General features: G+C 49.5%; 1 protein-coding gene across 1 annotated transcript in view; it reads left to right on the top strand.

The window, feature by feature from the left end:
• Window positions 1-19,407, top strand: part of SUGP1 (SURP and G-patch domain containing 1) — a 44,343-nt gene extending 24,936 nt beyond the window's left edge. Inside the window, exons 9-14 of the mRNA XM_004060362.4 lie at window positions 15,632-15,738; window positions 16,534-16,711; window positions 17,128-17,234; window positions 18,044-18,189; window positions 18,844-18,973; window positions 19,246-19,407. Coding sequence (XP_004060410.2) covers window positions 15,632-15,738; window positions 16,534-16,711; window positions 17,128-17,234; window positions 18,044-18,189; window positions 18,844-18,973; window positions 19,246-19,272 — 695 coding nt within the window. The 3' untranslated portion in view covers window positions 19,273-19,407. The remainder of the gene's footprint in view (window positions 1-15,631; window positions 15,739-16,533; window positions 16,712-17,127; window positions 17,235-18,043; window positions 18,190-18,843; window positions 18,974-19,245) is intronic.

Raw genomic sequence — 19,407 nt, 5'->3', positions numbered from 1 at the left:
TAGTCCTTTTTTCCCCACCTTTTATGTTTTTGACATGAGGTCTCTGTCGCCCATGTTCGAGTACACTGGCACAATCATAGCTCACTGAAACCTCTACCACCCTGGCTTAAGGAATCCTCCTACCTCAGCCTCCTGAGTAGCTGAGACCACAGACTTGCCCCACCATGCCCAGTTTTTGTTTGTTTTGAGACAGAGTTTCGCTCTGTTGCCCAGGCTGCAGTGCAAGTGGCACGATCTCAGCTCACTGCAACCTCTGCCGTCAGGTTCTTTTTTTTTTTTTTTTTTTTGAGAAGGAGTCTCACTGTGTTGCCCAGGCTGGAGTACAGTGTGGCACAGTCTCAGCTCACTGCAACCTCTGCCTCCGAGGTTCAAGTGATTCTCCTGCCTCAGCCTCCCAAGTAGCTGGGACTACAGGCGTGTGCCACCACGCCTGGCAAATTTTTTGTATTTTTAGTAGAGAGGGGGTTTCACCATGTTAGCCAGGATGATCTCGATCTCCTGACCTCATGATCCGCCTGCCTTAGCCTCCCAAAGTGCTGGGATTATAGGCGTGAACCACCGCTCCCGGCCCACCTCCCAGGTTCAAGCGAATTCTCCTGCCTTAGCCTCCTGAGTATCTGGGACTACAGGCACACACCACCATGCTCAGCTAATTTTTTTTTTTTTTTTTTTTTTTTGTAGTAGAGACAGGATTTCACCATGTTGACCAGGCTGGTGTTGAACTCCTGACCTCAAGTGAGCCACCAGGCCCAGCCTTGCCCAGTTATTATATAAACAAGGTCTCAGTATGTTACCCAGGCTGATCTCGAACTCCTGGGCTCAAGCCATCTTCTTGCCTCAGCCTCTCAGAGTCCTGGGTTTACAGGCCACTGCACCCAGCCACCTTTTCCCATTTTAAAGTTGGTTTGTTTGTGTTGTTGAGTTGTACGAGTTCTCGTTTATAGATTCTGGATATTAACCCCCTCGTCAGCTATGTGATTTGCAAATACTTTCTCTCATTCTATGGGTTGTCTTTTGACTTTAGCAATAGCGTCTTTTGATGCATACAACTTTTAAATTTTCTTTCTTTTTTTAATGTGGCCAGAAAGTATCATTGTTTTTTTTTTTTTTTTTTGAACTGAAGGCAGACCCTCCAGGGGGTGGTAGTGCCAGGGAGGGGGCAGGTAGTTGTGCGGTCTCCCAGTGCCTGCTGTAATCCAGCCCTCCCTAGAAATGGAATTTTAATGAAGTCAAATTTATCTATTTTTTCTTCTGTGGTTTATGCTTTTGGTGTCATTTTTAAGGAACCATTGCCAAATCCGGGCATGAAAATTTGCCCCTGTGTTTCCTACCGAGAGTTTTGTACCTTTAGTTCTTAAATTTAAGTCTTTAGCCTATTTTTTTTTTTTTTTTTTTTGAGTCTCACTCTGTCACCCAGGCTGGAGTGCAGTGGCTACTCACTGCAGCCTCGACCTCCCCAAGCTCAAGTGGTCTTCCCACCTCAGCCTCCCAAGTAGGTGGGACTACAAGTGCATGCCAGCAACACCTGGCTAACTTTTGTACTTTTTGTAGAGATGGAGTTTCACCATGTTGCCCAGGCTGGTCTTGAATTCGTGAGTTCAAGCAATCCTCCTGCCTTGGCCTCCCAAAGTGTTGGAATTATAGGCATGAGCCATTGCAACCAGGGTTTTTGGTCCATTTTGAGTTAATTTTTCCAACTTTATTCTTTTTTTTTTTTCTTTTGAGACAGGGTCTCACTCTGTCACGCAGGCTGGAGTGCCGTGGCATGATGACAGCTTACTGCAGCCTTGACCTCCCGGGCTCAATTGATTCTCCTGCCCCAGTCTCCCAAGTAGCTGGGACTACAGACATGCTCTTCCATGCCTGGCTAATCTTTGCATTTTTTGTGTGGATACGAGATCCCACTATGTTGCCCAGGCTGGTCTCAAACTCCTGGCCTCAAACAATCTTGCCACCTTGGCCTCCCAAAGTGCTGGGATTACAGGCATGAGCTACTGCACCCGGTCTGTTTGTGGATTCTTCAGGGTTTTCCACATTTAAGTTTGTGTTATCTGCAAACAGAAATAGTTTTACAGGTTCTTTTCCAACTTGGATACTTCTTATTTCTTTTTCTGCCTAATTCCTCTGGCTAGGACTTCTAGTACCGTATTGAATGGAAATGGTGGAAGTGTGCATCCTTGTCTTGTTGCTGATCTTAGGGGGAAAGCTTTCAGCCTTTTACCAGTCTGTGAAATGTATGATGTGTGGGTGTATGATGTTAGCTATGTGTTTTTTATATATGGGCTTTATTGTGTTGAGGAACTGCACTTCTTTTTGTTCTTTTTTTTTGAGACAGAGTCTTTCTCTGATGCGCAGGCTGGAGTGGTGTGATCTCAGCTCACTGCAACCTCTGCCTCCTGGGTTCAAGCAATTCTCCTGCCTCAGCCTCCCTAGTACCTGGGACTACAGGTGCCCACCACCATGACTGGCCAATTTTTGTGTTTTTGGTAGAGACAGGGTTTCACCATGTTGGCCAGGCTGGTCTCGAACTCCTGACCTCGGGTGATCCGCCTGCCTTGGCCTCCCAAAGTGTTGGGATTACAGGCATGAGCCACCAGGCCTGGCTGGAAGTTCACTTCTGTTCCTAGTTTATTGAGTGTTTTTATCATGAAAATGTTTTAGTTTTTGTCAGATGCTTTTTCTGCATCAATTAAAACAGGCCAGGCACGGTGACTCACGCCTGTAATCCCAGCACTTTGGGAGACTGAGGTGGGCAGATTACTTGAGGCCGGGAGTTCAAGACCAGCCTGGCCAACATGGTGAAACCCAGTCTCTACCAAAAAAAATTCAAAAATTAGCTGGGTGTGGTGGCACACGCCTGTAATCCCAGCTACTTGGGAGGCTGAAGCAGGAGAATCTCTTGAACCTGGGAGGCAGAGGTTGCAGTGAGCCGAGATTGAGCAACTGCACTCCAGCCTGGGCAACAGAGTGAGACTGAGTCTCAAAAAAAAAAAGTAAATAAATACATAAAATCATCGTGTGGTTACTTTCCTTCATTCTATTAATTTGGTGTATTACATGGATTGATTTTCAAATGTTGAGCCATCCTTGATTTTCAAATGTTGAGCCATCCTTGCATTGCGGTGATAAATCCCACTTGGTCATGGTGTATAATCCTTTCATAAGCTGCTGAATTTGGTTTCCTAGTATTTTATTGAGGATTTCTCCATTTGTATTCATAGGAATATTCAATTGTATTTTTCTTTCTTTCTTTTTCTTTTTTTTTGAAATGGAGTTTTGCTCTTTGTTGCCCAGGCTGGAGTGCAGTAGCGCGATCTCAGCTCACTGCAACCTCCACCTCCTGGGTTCAAGCAATTCTTCCACCACCACACCCGGCTAATTTTTGTATTTTTAGTAGAGACAGGGTTTCACCATGTTGGCCAGGCTGGTCTTGAACTCCTGGCCTCAAGTGATCTGCCCATGTTGGCCTCCTAAAGTTCTGGGATTACAGGCGTGAGCCACCACACCCGGCCTGTTTTTCTTTCTTTGTAGTATCTTTGTCTGCCTTGGGTATCAGGCTAATCCTAGCCCCATAGAGTAAGTTTAGAAATGTTCTCTCTTTTGTGTTTTTGGAAGAGTTTGAGGAGAATTGGTATTATTTCTTTCTTTTTTTTTTTTTTTTTTTTTTGAGACGGAGTCTCACTCTGTCACCCTGGCTGGAGTGCAGTCGTGCAATCTCGGCTCCCTGCAACCTCCACCTCCCAGGTTCAAGCAATTCTCCTACATCAGCCTCCCGAGTAGCTGGGATTACAGGCACCTGCCACCATGCCCGGCTAATTTTTGTATTATTAGTAGAGATGGGGTTTTGCCATGTTGGCCAGGCTGGTCTTGAATGCTTGACCTCAAGTGATCTGCCCATCTCAGCCTCCCAAAGCACTGGGATTACAGGCATGAATCACTGCACCTGGCTTATTTCTTCTTTTAAATGTTTGCTTTACCAGTGAAGCTATCTGATTCTTGGCCCTTTTGTGTGTGTGTGTGTGTGTGTGTGACAGAGTCTCACTCTGTCACCCAGGCTGGAGTGCAGTGGCGTGATCTCGGCTCACTGCAAGCTCCGCCTCCCAGGTTCACGCCATTCTTCTGCCTCATCCTCCTGAGTAGCTAGGACTACAGGCGACGCCACCAAGCCTGGCTAATTTTTTGTATTTTTTTTTTTTAGTAGAGACGGGGTTTCACTGTGTTAGCCAGGATGGTCTTGAACTCCTGACCTCGTGATCCACCCGCTTCGGCCTCCCAAATTGCTGGGATTACAGGTGTGAGCCACCGTGCCCAGCCTCTTGGCCTTTTTTTGTTGGAAGGTTTTTTCGAATCCTGATTTACTTGTCTATTCAGATTTTCTATTTCTTCTTGTGTTTTGATGGTTTGTGTTTCTAGGAATTTGTTCACTTCATCTATCTAATTTGTTGCGGCACAGTTTATTGTATTTTCTTATGGTCCTTTTAACTTATGTCTTATTTTCAGTCGTTAGTTACAGCCCCTCCTTCATTTCTGATTTTAGTAATTGAGTCTTCTCTCATTTTTTTCTTAGTTTAACTAAAAGGTTTGTCACTTTTGTTGATCTTTTCAAAGAACCAACTTGTGGTTTCATAGATTTTTCTCCATTGTATTTATAGTCCTCGTTTTCTTATCTCCACTCTGAACTTTACTATTTTCTTCTTTCTGTTAGCTTTGGATTTAGTTTGATCTTCTTTTTCTAGCTCACTAAGGTGTACGCTTAGGTTATTGGTTTTAGATCTTCTTTCTTTCTTATTTTTTTGTTTGTTTGTTTTTGAGATGGAGTCTCACTCTGTCACCCAGGCTGGAGTGCAGTGGCATGATCTTGTCTCACTGCAACCTCTACCTCCCGGGTTCAAGCAATTTTCCTGCCCCAGCCTCCCGAGTAGCTGGGATTACAGGTGGGCGCCCCCACACCCAGCTAATTTTTGTATTTTTAGTAGAGACGGGGTTTCACCATGTTGGCCAGGCTGGTCTCGAGCTCCTGACCTTGTGATCCGCCCACCTCAGCCTCCCAAAGTGCTGGGATTACTGGTGTGAGCCACCACACCCAGCCTCTTTCTTTTAAAAATAAATAAATAAATAAATGATTGTTATATATATTAACTGATAGATTGGCTTTGTCAGTAATCTATAATAAACTTCTCTTCAAACCCTACTTTCAGAAATACAGTTTTCCTTAAAAATAAAAATAACAAAACTGTGTATATATAGCAAAGAGTTTTTTTTGTTTTTTGTTTTTTCCCTTTGAGACAGAGTCTTGCTCTTTTGTCCGGGCTGGAGTGCAGTGGCACAATCTTGGCTTACTGCAACCTCTGCCTACCAGGTTCAAGTGATTCTCCTGCCTCAGCCTCCCGAGTAGCTGGGATTATAGGTGCCCACCACCATGCCCGGCTAATTTTTATATTTTTAGTAGAGACGGGGTTTTGCCACGTTGGCCAGGCTGGTTTCGCACTCCTGGCCTCAGATGATCCACTTGCTTCTGCCTCCCAAAGTGCTGGGATTACAGGTGTGAGCCACCGTGCCTGACTTAGCAAGAATGTTTGTACATTGATTATCTAAACATTAAAAATAATAACACAAGCACACCCAGTTCTCCTTGTATAGATTTATGTACCATAACCAGTTTCTGCTCCTTCCCTCTCTCCTTGCCCACAAGAACTTTCAGCCTTCCTCCATCACTTGGGAGCCACAGGAAACTGAAGGGTAATTTCCTAGGGGTCTCCAACTAGTCTTAGTGTGCCACCATCTCTTCTATTCTTCTTGTGTGATGGCAGGTCACATCTGCCAGTCTACCACCTTCTTAAAATTCTAGAAGAGAAGCAGAGCAGAAGTTTATGTTGCTCTTAGATCTCCAGACATAAAGTTCCTATCACCCACACCCACTGAGATTAGGGGTTGGGGGCTGAGTACATGGCCCTTATATTCTTCCGAACTCCCTCTTAGTTCCTTGTATTCTTGACTTGAGGGATTTTTTCAGATGAAGAGTCACATAGGGCGACGTATGGGGGAAGGGGCGTGGAGCTTCCATGCCCTCCCTGGGCACGCCATCCTCCAGGAACCTCCATGAGTTCTGCTGTCCGGAACCTCTTTCTTCATTCATTCTTTTTTGTTTTTGTTTTTGTTTTTTGTTTTTTGTTTTTTTTTGAGGCAGAGTCTCCCTCTGTCGCCCAGGCTGGAGTGCTGTGGCACTATCTCGGCTCACTGCAACCTCTACCTCCCGGGTTCAAGCGATCCTCCTGCCTCAGTCTCCCGAGTAGCTGGGACTACAGGCGCCTGCAACCACACCCTGCTAATTTTTTTGGTTTTAGTAGAGACGAGGTTTCACCAAGTTGGCCAGACTGATCTTGAACTCCTGACCTCAGATGATCCACCTGCCTCAGCCTCCCAAAGTGCTAGGATTACAGGCGTGAGCCACCATGCCCAGCCCACGCCCAGCTAATTTTTGTATTTTTAGTAGAAATGGGATTTCACCATGCTGGCTAGGCTGGTCTCAAACTCCTGACCTCAAGTAATCTCCCCACCTCGGCCTCCCAAAGTGCTGGGATTACAGGTGTGAGCCACCATGCCCGGCCCTGTATGACACCATTTTGGTCAGTAATGGACTGCATATATGACAGTGGTCATTATTAAAATTGTTATAAGATTATAGTACAGTATTTTTACTGTACCTTTTTTATGTTTAGATACATAAATACTTACTGTGTTACTTTACAGGTTTGTAGCCTGGGAGCAACGGGGTATACAGCTGTCCCTTGAACAACATGGGGGTTGGGACACCAAGCCCTGTGCAGTTGAAAATCTGAATATAGGCCAGGTATGGTGGCTCACACCTGTAATCCCAGCACTTTGGAAGGCTGAGGTGGGCAGATCACAAGGTCAGGAGTCTGAGACCAGCCTGACCAACATGGTGAAACTCTGTCTCTACTAAAAATACAAAAATTAGCCGGGCATGGTGGCACATGCCTGTAATCCCAGCTACTCAGGAGGCTGAGGCAGGAGAATCGCTTGAACTCGGGAGGTGGAGGCTGCAGTGAGCTGAGATCGCGCCACTGCACTCCAGCCCAGGTAACAGAGCAAGACTCCGTCTCACCAAAAAAAAAAAAAAAGAGAGAGAGAGAAAATCTGAATATAAACTTTTTTTTTGAGGCAGGGTCTCACTCTGTTTCCCAGGCTGGAGTGCAGTGGTATAATCACAGCTCACTGCAGCCTCAACCTCTTGAGCTCAAGCTATCCTTCCACCTTAGCCTCCCAAGTAGCTGGGACTATAGCCCTGTACCAGCACGCCTGGCTAATTCTTTAATTTTTTGTAGAGACAGGGTTTCACCACATTGCCCAGGCTGGTTTCAAAACTGAGCTCAAGTGGTCTGCCCACCTCAGCCTCTACATGTAACTTTTGACTCCCCAAAAACTTAACTACTAATAGCCTACTGTTGACCGGAAGCCTTATTGGTAACATAAACAGTTGATTAACATGCTTTTTATATGTTATATGTATTATGTACTATATTCTTATAATAAAATAAGCTAGAAGAAAGAAAATATTACTAAGAAAATCATAGGAAAAATTAGCCAGGCTGTGTGGTGTGCATCTATAGCTCTAGCTACTCAGGAGGCTGAGAGGAAGGAGGAACACGAGTCCAGGAATTTGAGGCTGCAGTGAGCTATGATCGTGGCACTGCACTCCAGCCTAGATGACAGAGGGTCCAAACAGAGCAACCAGACAGACCCTGCCTCTTTATTTATTTATTTTTGAGACAGTTTCACTCTATTGCCCAGGCTGTAGTGCAGTGGCATGATCTCGGCTCACTGTAACCTCTGCCTCCCGAGACCCTGCCTCTTTTAAAAAAAAAGAAGGGAGGAAGAGAAAATATATTGACTATTTATGAAGCGGACATGGATCATCACAAAGGTCATCTTCATCAGTGTCGTGTTGAACAGCTAAGGAGGAAGAAGAGTAGGGGTTGGTCTTGCTGCTGAAGAGGTGGAAGGAGAGACAGGCACTCTGTAACTTTATGGGAATATCTCACAATTTCTGCCTGACTTCTTTTTCATTTCCCTAAAAATGTTTATATACAGTATTATTCCTTCTTCTACCATTTACACTTAGTTTCAGTGCCCATGTCTCGGGTCCATGTCATAAAAGAAGTCAGAAACAGTTTCGAATAATGAGAATCCTCCTACCAGATTGTCATTTTCTTTTCTGGTGCTGCTGCCGCTTCTCCGGCTTCTTCCTCATCATCTGGCACTCATTTGGAAGCGCTCCTTTCCATCCAGCTGTCTTCTGTTAATTTCTCCAGTGTGGTATCTGTTAGCTCTTCTATTTTTAATTAATTAATTATTTTTCGATTTGGAGTGTTTGTTTGTTACCCAGGCTAGAGTCCAGCGGCACAATCTCAGCTCACTGCAGCCTCTGCCCCTCTGGTTCAAACGATTCTCATGCCTCAGCCTCCCGAGTAGCTGGGATTACAGGCATGCGCCACCATGCCCGGCTAATTTTTTGTATTTTTTGTAGAGATAGGGTTTCACCATGTTGCCCAGGCTGATCTCAAACTCCTGACTTCAAGTGATCCGCCCACCTCAGCTTCCCAATATGCTGGGATTACAGGTGTGAGCCACCTCGCCTCACCTATGTTTTGAGACACGGTATCACTCTGTCACCAGGCTGGAGTGAATTGGCACGATCTCGGCTCACTGCAGCCTCTGCGCCCCAGGGTCAGGGGATCCTCCCGTCTCAGTCTTCCGAGCAGCTTGGATTACAAGTGTGTGCCATCATGCCTGGCTAATTTTTGTATTTGGTAGAGACAGGGTTTCACCATGTTGCTCAGGCTGGTCTCTTACTCCTGACCTCAAATGATCCATCTGCCTCAGCCTTCCAAAGTACTGGGATTACAGGCGTGAGCCACTTTGCCCGGCCTATTTTTTGTTGTTGTTGTTGTTTTTTTTTTTTGCTTTTTTTTTGGAGACAGTCTCGCACTGTCACCCAGGCATGTGACACCATGGCCAGCTAGTTTTGTATTTTTAGTAGACATGCGGTTTCGCCATGTTAGCCAGGCTGCTCTCGAACTCTTGACCTCAGGTGATCCACCTGCCTCGGGCTTTCGAAGTGCTGGGATTGTAGGCATGACCCACTGCGCCCGGCCAGACCTATTTTTTAAAATTTTTATTTAATTTTTATTTTTTTATAGAGACAAGAGATTTGTTATGTTGCCCGGGCTGGACTCAAACTCCTGGGCTCAAGTGATCTCCCTGCCTCAGCCTCCCAAGCAGTTGGGACCACAGACATGAGCCACCCATGTCCAGCTTTTTAGTTCTTAAATTTCTCCAAGATCTATCTTTTGAAATCCCTTACCCTCTACCCGTTTTTGCTGTCTCTACAATCTCTTTCATGATTTCCTTCATGGGCTCTGTTACACATCCCATGAAGTCATGCACATCTGAAGACAGTTTTCTCTAGCAGGAATTTATTGTTTCAGGCTTGATGGCCTTTTCTGTAGTGTAACCCTTCCAGACTTTCATAATGTTCGCTCTGCTGAGATTCTCTTCCGTAGCTCTGATAATCCTTTCCATAGAGTACGTGTGTTATGAGCCTTGAGGGCTTTTACGACCCCCCAGTCTAGAGGCTGAAGTAGAGACCTTGTTTGGATGCAGTAGACCACTTTGATGCCTTCAGTGTTAAACTCATGAAGTTCTGGGTGGCCAGGGGCATTGTCCAATATCAAAAGAACTTTAACGAGCAGTCACTAGCAAGGTACTTCCTGATTTCAGGGGCAAACCAATCTAGAAAAAGAATTTTTGTTGTCCAGGCATTTTTACCTCCTGCCTTGGCCTCTCAAAGTGTTAGGATTACAGGCGTGAGCCACCGTGGCTGTCCTGCCCTGGCCTTCTTGTTGTATAACCAGAAGACGGGCAGCTGGTGTTTATCTTTTCCCTTTAAGACTCAGGGGTTAGCAGCTTCATAGATAAGGGCAGCCCCGATCATAAACCCAACTGCATTTGCACAAAACAGTAGCGTTATCCTGCCTTAAGTTCTGGTGCTTGGCCGGGTACGGTGGCTCATGCCTATAATCCCAGCGCTTTGGGAGGCCGAGGTGGGCGGATCGCTTGAGGCCTGAATTGAGACCAGCTTGGGCAACATGAGAAAACCCTGTCTCTACAAAAAAACACAAAAATTAGCCGGGTGTGGTGGTGTTCACTTGTAGTCCCAGCTACTTGGAAGGCTGAGGCGAGAGGTTCACTTGAGCCTGGGAGATTGAGGCTGCAGTGAGCCATGTTCACGCCATTGCACGCCAGCCTGGACAAAAAAGTGGGAACCTGTGTCCAAGCAAACAGAAATAAATAAATGAATTCTGGTGTTTGCTCCTCTTCCTTACTAATGTCTTTTTTGGCTCCCCCACCCCAATAGGGCACTTATGTCTGCATTAAAAAACCTGTTTGAGGCCGGGTACAGTGGCTCATGCCTGTGATCCTAGCACTTTGGGAGGCCAGTGTGGGTGGATCACTTGAGGTCAGGAGTTTGAAACCAGCCTGGCCAACATGGTGAAACCCCATCTCTACTACAAATACAAAAAATTAGCTGTGTGTAGTGGCAGGCTCCTGTAATCCCAGATGCTTGGGAGGCTGAGGCAGGAGAATCGCTTGAACCCAGGAGGCGGAGGTTGCAGTGAGCCACGATTGCTCCACTGCACTCCATCCTGGGTGACAGAGCAAGACTCCATTTCAAAATAAACCTGTTTGAGGCTGGGCGCGGTAGCTCACACCTGTAATCCCAGCACTTTGGGAGGCCGAGGCGGGCGGATCACGAGGTCAGGAGATCGAGACCATCCTGGCTAACACGGTGAAACCCCGTCTCTACTAAAAATATAAAAAATTAGCCAGGCGTGGTGGCGGGCGCCTGTAGTCCCAGCTACTCGGGAGGCCGAGGCAGGAGAATGGCATGAACCCGGGAGGCAGCAGTGAGCCGAGATCACACCACTGCAGTCCAGCCTGGGCGAAAGAGCGAGACTCCATCTAAAAAAAAAAAAAAAAAAAACCTGTTTGAGCACATGCATATCTTTCCTTCTCAATGATTTTCTTAATGGCATCTGGGAACTCATCTGCCACCTCTAGGTGGGCAGAAGCTGTTGTTCCTGTTATCTTGACATCTTCTTAAAGCCAAACCTCTTTCTAAACCTGTCAAACCATCCTTTGCTGCCATTATATTCTCCAGCTTTCGCTCCTTCGCCTTGCTTTTGTTCTATATTGTCATATAGTGACTTTGCTTTTTTCTTAAATCATATTAAACCTTGATAGCAGTCCTATACACATAAAAACTGCATTTTCAAAGAGAGATAAAAAGTTACGTCACAGAAAGTGCAAGGTTTTCACGCCTGTTGACATAGCTGCAATAACAGCTTCGTAAATTTCTCTTCTTCTTTTTTTTTTTTTTTTTTAACAGTGGTCCTTATGCTGGATTCACTTATCTTGAAATATGGGCAACTGCAGTTGCAGACCTCAATCTATGGCACATATCAAACAATTCAGCTTTTTCTTGTAATGTCTTGACTTTTCTCTGCTTCTTGGGAGCACTTCCGCCATCACTAGTGGCACTTTTTTTTGAGATGGAGTCTTGCTCTGTTGCCCAGGTTGGAGTGCAATGGCACACTCTAGGCTCACTGCAACCTCCATTTCTGGGGTTCAAGCGATTCTCCTGCCTCAGCCTCCCGAGTAGCTGGGACTACAGTCACTTGACTAGTGGCAATTTTTATGGGACCCATGATGTTATTCAAGGTTTACTATATTGCACTAAACCTGAAAAATACTTGAGAACCCTGAGAGATGTCTCTTTACCGCAATATGCAATTTGCTAAAGGGACAAACAGCTTGTGCAGAGATGATCAGTGTCACGTGGTGTTTTAAGCAGATATTCTCAACACTTGAGCTCATTACAATAGCAACAGGAGGTTACAAAATGATTACAGTAGTACCGTGTGCACTACAGCTAATGTTATGCAGTTAAGATTTAATCTGCTAGGTGCAGTGGCTCACGCCTGTAATCCCAGCACTTTGGGAGGCCAAGGCGGGCAGATCACAAGGTTGGAGTTCGAGACCAGCCTGGCCAATGTGGTGAAACCCTGTCTCTACTAAAAATACAAAATTGGCCGGACGTGGTGGCTCACGCCTGTAATCCCAACACTGGGAGGCCGAGGCAGGCGGATCAATGAAGTCAGGAGTTTGAGACCAGCCTGGCCAGTATGGTGAAACCTGTCTCTACTAAAAATATAAAAATTAGCTGGGTGTGGTGGCGTGCCACCTGTAGTCCCAGCTGGAGAATCTCTTGAACCCAGGAGGCAGAGGTTGCAGTGAGCCAAAGTCGTACCACTGCATTCCAGCCTGGATGACAGAGTGAGACTCTGTCTCAAAAACAGAAAAAAAAGAAAAAAAAAAACTAGCTGGCCGTGGTGGCAGTTGCCTGTAGTCCCAACTACTCGGGAGGCTGAGGCAGGAGAATTTGTTTGAACCCGGGAGGTGGAGGTGGAGGTGGAGGTTGCAGTGAGCCCAGATTGCACCATTACACTCCAGCATGGGTGACAGAGCAAGACTCCATATCCAAAAAAAAAAGATTTAATCTACCATCTTTACATTTGTTTATATTTCTCTTGACTGCAAAACACATTATGTATAGTCTGTGTGCATAAGTTTTGATAAAGTTTAACTTTCTGCAATGTATATATGTTTTATGGTAGTAAGTGATAAAACAGACTAGCATCTACATGTGTCTTATACATTCATTGACACTCCTAACTTTTTTTTTTTTTTTTTTTTTTTTTTTGAGACAGAGTCTCACTCTGTCGCCCAGGCTGGAGTGTAGTAGCACGATCTTGGCTCACTGCAACCTCCACCTCCCGGGTTCACACCATTCTCCTACTTCAGCCTCCCAAGTAGCTGGGACGACAGGCGCCCACCACCACGCCTGGCTAATTTTTTGTATTTTTAGTAGAGACGGGGTTTCACCGTGTTAGCCAGGATGGTCTCGATCTTCTGACCTTGTGATCCGCCCACCTTGGCCTCCCAAAGTTCTGGGATTACAGGCATGAGCCGCCGTGCCTGGCCACACCTAACTTTTTCTTGATTTTTTTTTCAGTATTTCTAGGCTACGTGGTTCATCTGACTTTTTTCGAATTGTTGCAAATCTCCAAAAATTTTTTCAATATATTCATTGAAAGAAATCAGCATATTAAGTGGACCTGTATAGTTCAAACCCATGTAGTTCAAGGTCAACTGTAATATCTAGTGTAGGTGTGCAGTAGGCGGTAGCATCTAGGTTTGTGGAGGTATAGTCTGTGATGCTCACACATTGGTAACAGCGCCTAATGATGCATTTCCAGAATGGTCCCCTCCATGAAGTGATTCCTGACTGTATTTGTGTCTTTGGGTCTGAATTGAGTCTAATTTTTTTTTTTTTTTTAACATAAATAGAGATGGGGTCTTACTATGTTGCCTAGGCTAGTCTCAAACTCCTGGACTCAAGCCATCCTCCCACCTCAGTCTCCCAAAGTGCTGGGATTACAGGCATGAGCCACCACTCCCGGCCAGTACTTGTATTCTTTCTTGTCATAGAAAGTTCAGGAGGCCGGGTGTGGTGGCTCACGCCTGTAATCCCAGCACTTTGGGAGGCCAAGGCGGGCGGATCGCCTGAGGTCAGGAGTTCAAGACCAGCCTGACTTAATATGGTGAAACTCCGTCTCTACTAAAAATACAAAAATTAGCTGGATGTGGTGCCACGTGCCTGTAGTCCCGGCTACTTGGGAGGCTGAGGCAGGAGAATTGCTTGATCCTGGGAGGCGGAGGTTGCAGTGAGCCAAGATCGCACCACTGCACTCCAGCCTGAGCGACAGAGCAAGACTCCATCTCAGGAAAAATGAAAGAAGTTCAAGAGACAGACAACGATAAGCACAATAATTACCACAGTTTTGCACAATCACCTTTTCACCTCTCCCTTCTTAGCAGCAATTTTGGGGAGGGCCAGCCTATGGCCTGGTCTCTCATTTTCTTACCAAACCTACAAGGGTTGGGGGGTGGTCTCTTGTCATTGCATTCTGCAGATGATAATCAGTGACTGACACCCACTATCTCATGTCATATGGTGCCCCACTATGCAGCTATGCAGCCTGCACTGTGAGCAGAAACATCACCCCCTCACTCCACCTTCACTGGCGCTCAACACACAGGTGCATGGAGGAGTCCGACGTGCCCTATTGTGTGGCGCCATCACCTGTGTTTGCAAGATGAGGACAGGACCCCAAAAGGGAAGGCGGCAGCCTTCCCAGGTCAGGTGGCCAGCCTCTTGGACCTGCTCATCCAATTCAGGGATGGTTGCTTTCTCGGTGCCTCCCTGGCCCCAAGGGCCTCAGAGATTCTAGGTCAACGAGAAAAGCTACTGAATGAAGATTCTTATGCTTACCAGGGCTGTAGCCAGCAACTGCAGCCAGGGTGGAGGGTACCTAGGATTGGTTTGTCACTCAAGTGCCGAACCCTAGTGCTTAGATCCGGGTGCTTCAATGCGCACGCACCCCAGCTCTGAGACACCCAGCAGGTGAAGAAGTCGCCCTGTGGCTTAGTTGGACAGAACAGGCTCCAAAGTCTGAGGCTCAGGTTCAAGTCCCACTGATCCATGTCCTCAGGGAGCATGGCAGCCCTCACCCGCCCGCTCATGTGGTGGAGTGGGCCTGGGGGAAAGGGACTGTGGGCATGCTCTAAGGCAATCAACCAGATGCTCAGACTTTGGCTCCTGCGTCTCCCCAACAGGGCTCCCCCACATCCCTCAGTGCCCTGTAAACCAAGGAAGGACTAAGAGTGCAAATGTGGGCCATTCTTAGCGGCAAAGCCCGAGTGTTGATGAGCTGGAAGGACCCAAATCTTTTCCCTTCCCAGAGGGCCCGCTGCACCCCTCTGCTCACCTTCTCCCCCCGGGAAGCACCGCACCGCCCGAGGGATGGTGGTTTCTGCCACCCAGATGGGGCTGTTGCAGCATCTTTCTATGTGTCAGTGTTACTGGAGCCTGCCAAGTTCCACAGCTGATGCCAAATTAAATGTCAGCTGCTCTGAGGATGGTTGGCTGCCTCCCCTGAAGGAGCTAAGGGAGTCACACAGCTGAGTCTTATGCCAGACTCTGAATCTGTGCGCGCTTACACCTGGTGTCTGTTAGCAATGGAGCTGCCTTCTGAGAGCCCGTTTGTGCGTGCGCCCATGCATGCTGCCCACATGCCGTCTCAGCTCTCTTGTCTCCGGCTCTGCAAATTCCTGCCCTGTCACTCATTAGCTGTGTGACCCTGAGTGAGTCCCGGAACCTCTGATTCTTGGTGTCCACATCTGCAATGTGGTGGTGCGTAGAGCCTGGCTGGAGAGGTCACAAGGACATAAGATGCGGGGGTGCACGTGGCAGCACACAGCGGGACCCCGAGGCCATCACGTACCGCGTGGCACTGACAGTAATGATATGAGGTCCCCGTGTGCCTGGAGTGTCATGAAGGCGTGAGACTCGCAGCACACCCCAGCGCAGGAGCGAGATCGGGGTGCACCTGTCAGGCTCTGACTACCCTGTGTCTTTGGTTTCCAGTTCAGGACCTCAAGGGGCTCGGCTATGAGAAGGGGAAGCCTGTGGGTCTAGTGGGCGTCACAGAGCTTTCGGACGCCCAGAAGAAGCAGCTGAAGGAGCAGCAGGAGGTAAGACTGCGGGGACAAGGGGACGGGGACATGGTCGGCGCCCATAGAGTGTTGTCCTCTACCCCCGGGTGCAGCGGTCACAGGGGTTCATGTGCTTCGCCAAGCTCCTGTGTTCAGGTGGAACCCATGGCCAGTGGGGAGGCTTCCAGGCAGGCAGGTCCCCCTGCCCCAGTAGATGGCATGCCACCCCCCACTGCACCTGAGTGGCCCCTCAGCCTGCCTGGGAGACCACTGGCCCTTGGGGCGGCCCCGGTGGTCTGTGATCCTGGCCTGAGCTTTGTGGCTGCTTCTCGCCGCGCTCCAGGGCTGGTTCCCATGGGAGAGTCTACGTTGATGTTCTCTGTCCGCAGTCCTCTGTCGTGTCTAGTGCAGGACCATCCTGGTCAGCACAGGGCACCCTGAGGGACTTGAGGCCTCCCAGTTGTAGTTGGGCAGTGTCGGTGTTGGCTCCCCTGAGGAGCTGCAGGCGCTTGCCTGTCAGTCCCTGGGGTCAGCTCACTGTGACCCCTCCTCCAGGCCCGCAGCCCCGTCACATCACCCTTGACCCTCCCAGGGGTCAGGACCCTGAGTCACCCTCATTCAGTGGCCAAGAGGTCCTCCGTGCTCCACACTGGGATTTAGAGAACCCAGGGCAGTACTCAGTACTTGCTAGAGTCCTTGCTCCAGTCCTGCCCAGGGGTCCAGATGAGCCAGGTTCCGGCGGGGGCACGCCCAGCACTGGAGGCGGGGAGCAGGAGCGGGGCTCCAGCAGGCCACGGCACCGTGCCCTGGCTCACTGGCGAGTGTGCCCTGCAGATGCAGCAGATGTACGACATGATCATGCAGCACAAGCGGGCCATGCAGGACATGCAGCTGCTGTGGGAGAAGGCGGTCCAGCAGCACCAGCACGGCTATGACAGCGACGAGGAGGTGGACAGCGAGCTGGGCACCTGGGAGCACCAGCTGCGGCGCATGGAGATGGACAAGACCAGGGGTATGTGGGGCAGCAGGGTGGGGTGGGCTGGGCTGGGCATGGCTCCCCTCACCTGCCCTGGAAGGTTACCTGGATGCGCCACACGTGGTCTTGAGCTGCCATCCTGGTTCAGCCCCCAGCCTGCCTCCTGTGGCTGTAAGGCCTGGAATGAGAGGCTCAGTCTCTCTGGGGCCTAGTTTTCTCCGTGGTGAAAAGGAGCAGTCCTGACATCGTGAGGGTGGAGAGCTGCACAGGGTTCACTAAATGCTGGGCTGCCTCGCCGGGCAAGGGCTCGGGTTGGGGTCATGGCCTAGCCACCTCCTTCCCTGGGGGCCCCAGGCTCCCACTGAGCCTCATACCTGTGCCCTGGGAGCCACCAGGCCTGCTCCCCTCCTTCCTGCTTCTCCCTCTTCTCACCTTTCTGCTTCTCTGAGCAGAATGGGCCGAGCAGCTGACAAAGATGGGCCGGGGCAAGCACTTCATCGGAGACTTCCTGCCTCCAGACGAGCTGGAAAAGTTTATGGAGACCTTCAAGGCCCTGAAGGTGAGCCAGGAGGGGCCCCGGCTCCAGCCTCTGCCACGTGCCAGCCCCTCCTGTAGCTGCCTCACCCTGCAGGTGCCCAAAGTAGCCTGGCTACCCTCTCGATCACAGCAGGAGCCAGGCCCTTTCGCTGCAGGAGGCATCTGTTAATGACAGGCGCTGTCTGTGTAGGGAATTAGCAAACAGCAGCTCAGCTGCTGCCTCAGAAACATTTCCTGGGGCTGCAGGGGAGATTTTGCTTCCAGTGGAGCCAATTAAGTGCAGTTTACAGGCAAAGTGTTTCTCCGGCAGAAGTCCCCACGGACTGGCCTCTCCAGAACCAGAGTTTAACATTCTGCCTCTGCTGCTGTTGGGCTCCTGAGGGGAGAGGGCTGACATGGCACGTCCCCCATTATCTTTTTGAGGTTTTTTTATAAAACTGTTCAGGGCCTGATAACCTCATTAGCGAGGTGGTAACCTCGTTGTCCATCTCTTATTAGTACCTTGTACAACAAATTGCTCTCAGGACATGAACACAGGGCTTCTCTTTGCCAGTGAACCATTGCTTTATCTCAGGTGGATAAGGCCTGTGTAACTCATCCTCTTGCCCTTTTGACTTGGCCACCAGGGGTGCACAGTTTGGCACTAAGGCCCCGGGGACCCTGAGAAGCAGGAGGAGCTTGGTCTGTTTGTTCTCAAGGAGTCTGATCTGGTGAGAGGGAGGCAGATGGGCCACTGGTCCCAGCACTGATTGAAACCAAAGGCAGAAGGTTGGATTTGGGGCCACCACAGCCCCAGCCCTGGTGGGTGACAGCTGCCTCCTCACCTTGCAGGAGGGCCGTGAGCCTGACTACTCAGAGTACAAGGAGTTCAAGCTGACTGTGGAGAACATCGGCTACCAGATGCTGATGAAGATGGGCTGGAAGGAGGGCGAGGGGCTGGGCTCAGAGGGCCAGGGCATCAAGAACCCAGTGAACAAGTGAGTGTGGCCCTGTGGGAGGGCATGGCCATGAACTTGGGGTCTGTGGGTCCCCTGCTGCCTCCCCATTCCCACCCCTTTATGTCATCGCTTTTCCCTTGTGGCAAAATGATCACAGCACCCCACTGCACACCCCTTGTCAGGCACAGGCCTGCAGTGCAGGAGGCCATACGGGCTGGGTCCTCCCCAGTCCCAGGGCCTCCTTCCGTCCCCTCATGAGTATCTCCAGGCCAGGTGGGGTGGGTGAGGGTACAGATGGGTCAGGCCTTGTCTGCCTTGTGAAGGGCCTTATTTGAATTCCCCATGAGTGCGAAACCACTCCCAGAGATGGGCAGGAGCTCTCCCAGGTGTGACCCTGGCCCCGAGTGCCCCCTTCAAGGCTGTCCTTGAGTAACCATCCTGCCATCCCAAGAGCTGCGACAACTTGCACTGTGGGCTCCTCCTTCCTGTGTGGGACCCTGGGGCCTAGCCCCCCCCCCCCCACCACCAGGGGTCTCCCCTCCTTGACCATTCAGGTTCAAGCTTCTCTCTGTGCAGATATGTCCCAGCCCAGCCCTGCACCCGCGGGAGGTGCTGTTGAGAGCCCAGCTGTGCCCGGCCCCCTGGCCAGAGTTCTGGCCCCAGGTCCCTGCTCACATCCTCTTCTCCCTGTAGGGGCACCACCACAGTGGACGGCGCCGGCTTCGGCATTGACCGGCCGGCGGAGCTCTCCAAGGAGGATGACGAGTATGAGGCGTTCCGCAAGAGGATGATGCTGGCCTACCGCTTCCGGCCCAACCCCCTGGTACGCATGCCCGCCTGGGCCGTCTTTGCTCAGTCGACAGGAGAGGGTGGTGGTAGGAACAGAAGGCTCCCTTCCTTCCTCAGTCCAGCCAGGCTGGGTCTCACCAGCGAGCCCCCTACCACCCACCTGCATTCAAGCCCCCACCCGTCCCCCAAGCCTGCCCTGCCACCTCAAGGGTGCGAGCTCAGCTGCCTCTGGAAGGTTCCAGACAGGAGGAACTGCTGTCTTTAGCGCTAATCCCCTCCTCCTGTTATCTGTTTTGCCTTCCACAGAACAATCCCAGACGGCCTTACTACTGAGTGTTCTGGAAATACATACTTTCTGAATGACCAACCGTCCCTGGACTGTGGAATGTTCCGGCCTGCATTTCTGCCCACCCCTTCCGTTGTCACGAGTGCCGTGCCGTGTAATAAAGTCCCAGTGCTCATCCACCA

The sequence above is a fragment of the Gorilla gorilla genome, chromosome 20, assembly GCF_029281585.2.
Source record: "Gorilla gorilla gorilla isolate KB3781 chromosome 20, NHGRI_mGorGor1-v2.1_pri, whole genome shotgun sequence".
Taxonomy (NCBI): domain Eukaryota; kingdom Metazoa; phylum Chordata; class Mammalia; order Primates; family Hominidae; genus Gorilla; species Gorilla gorilla.
Note: the sequence above shows the minus strand (reverse complement) of the source record. Positions and strands in the feature narration are given on the sequence as shown.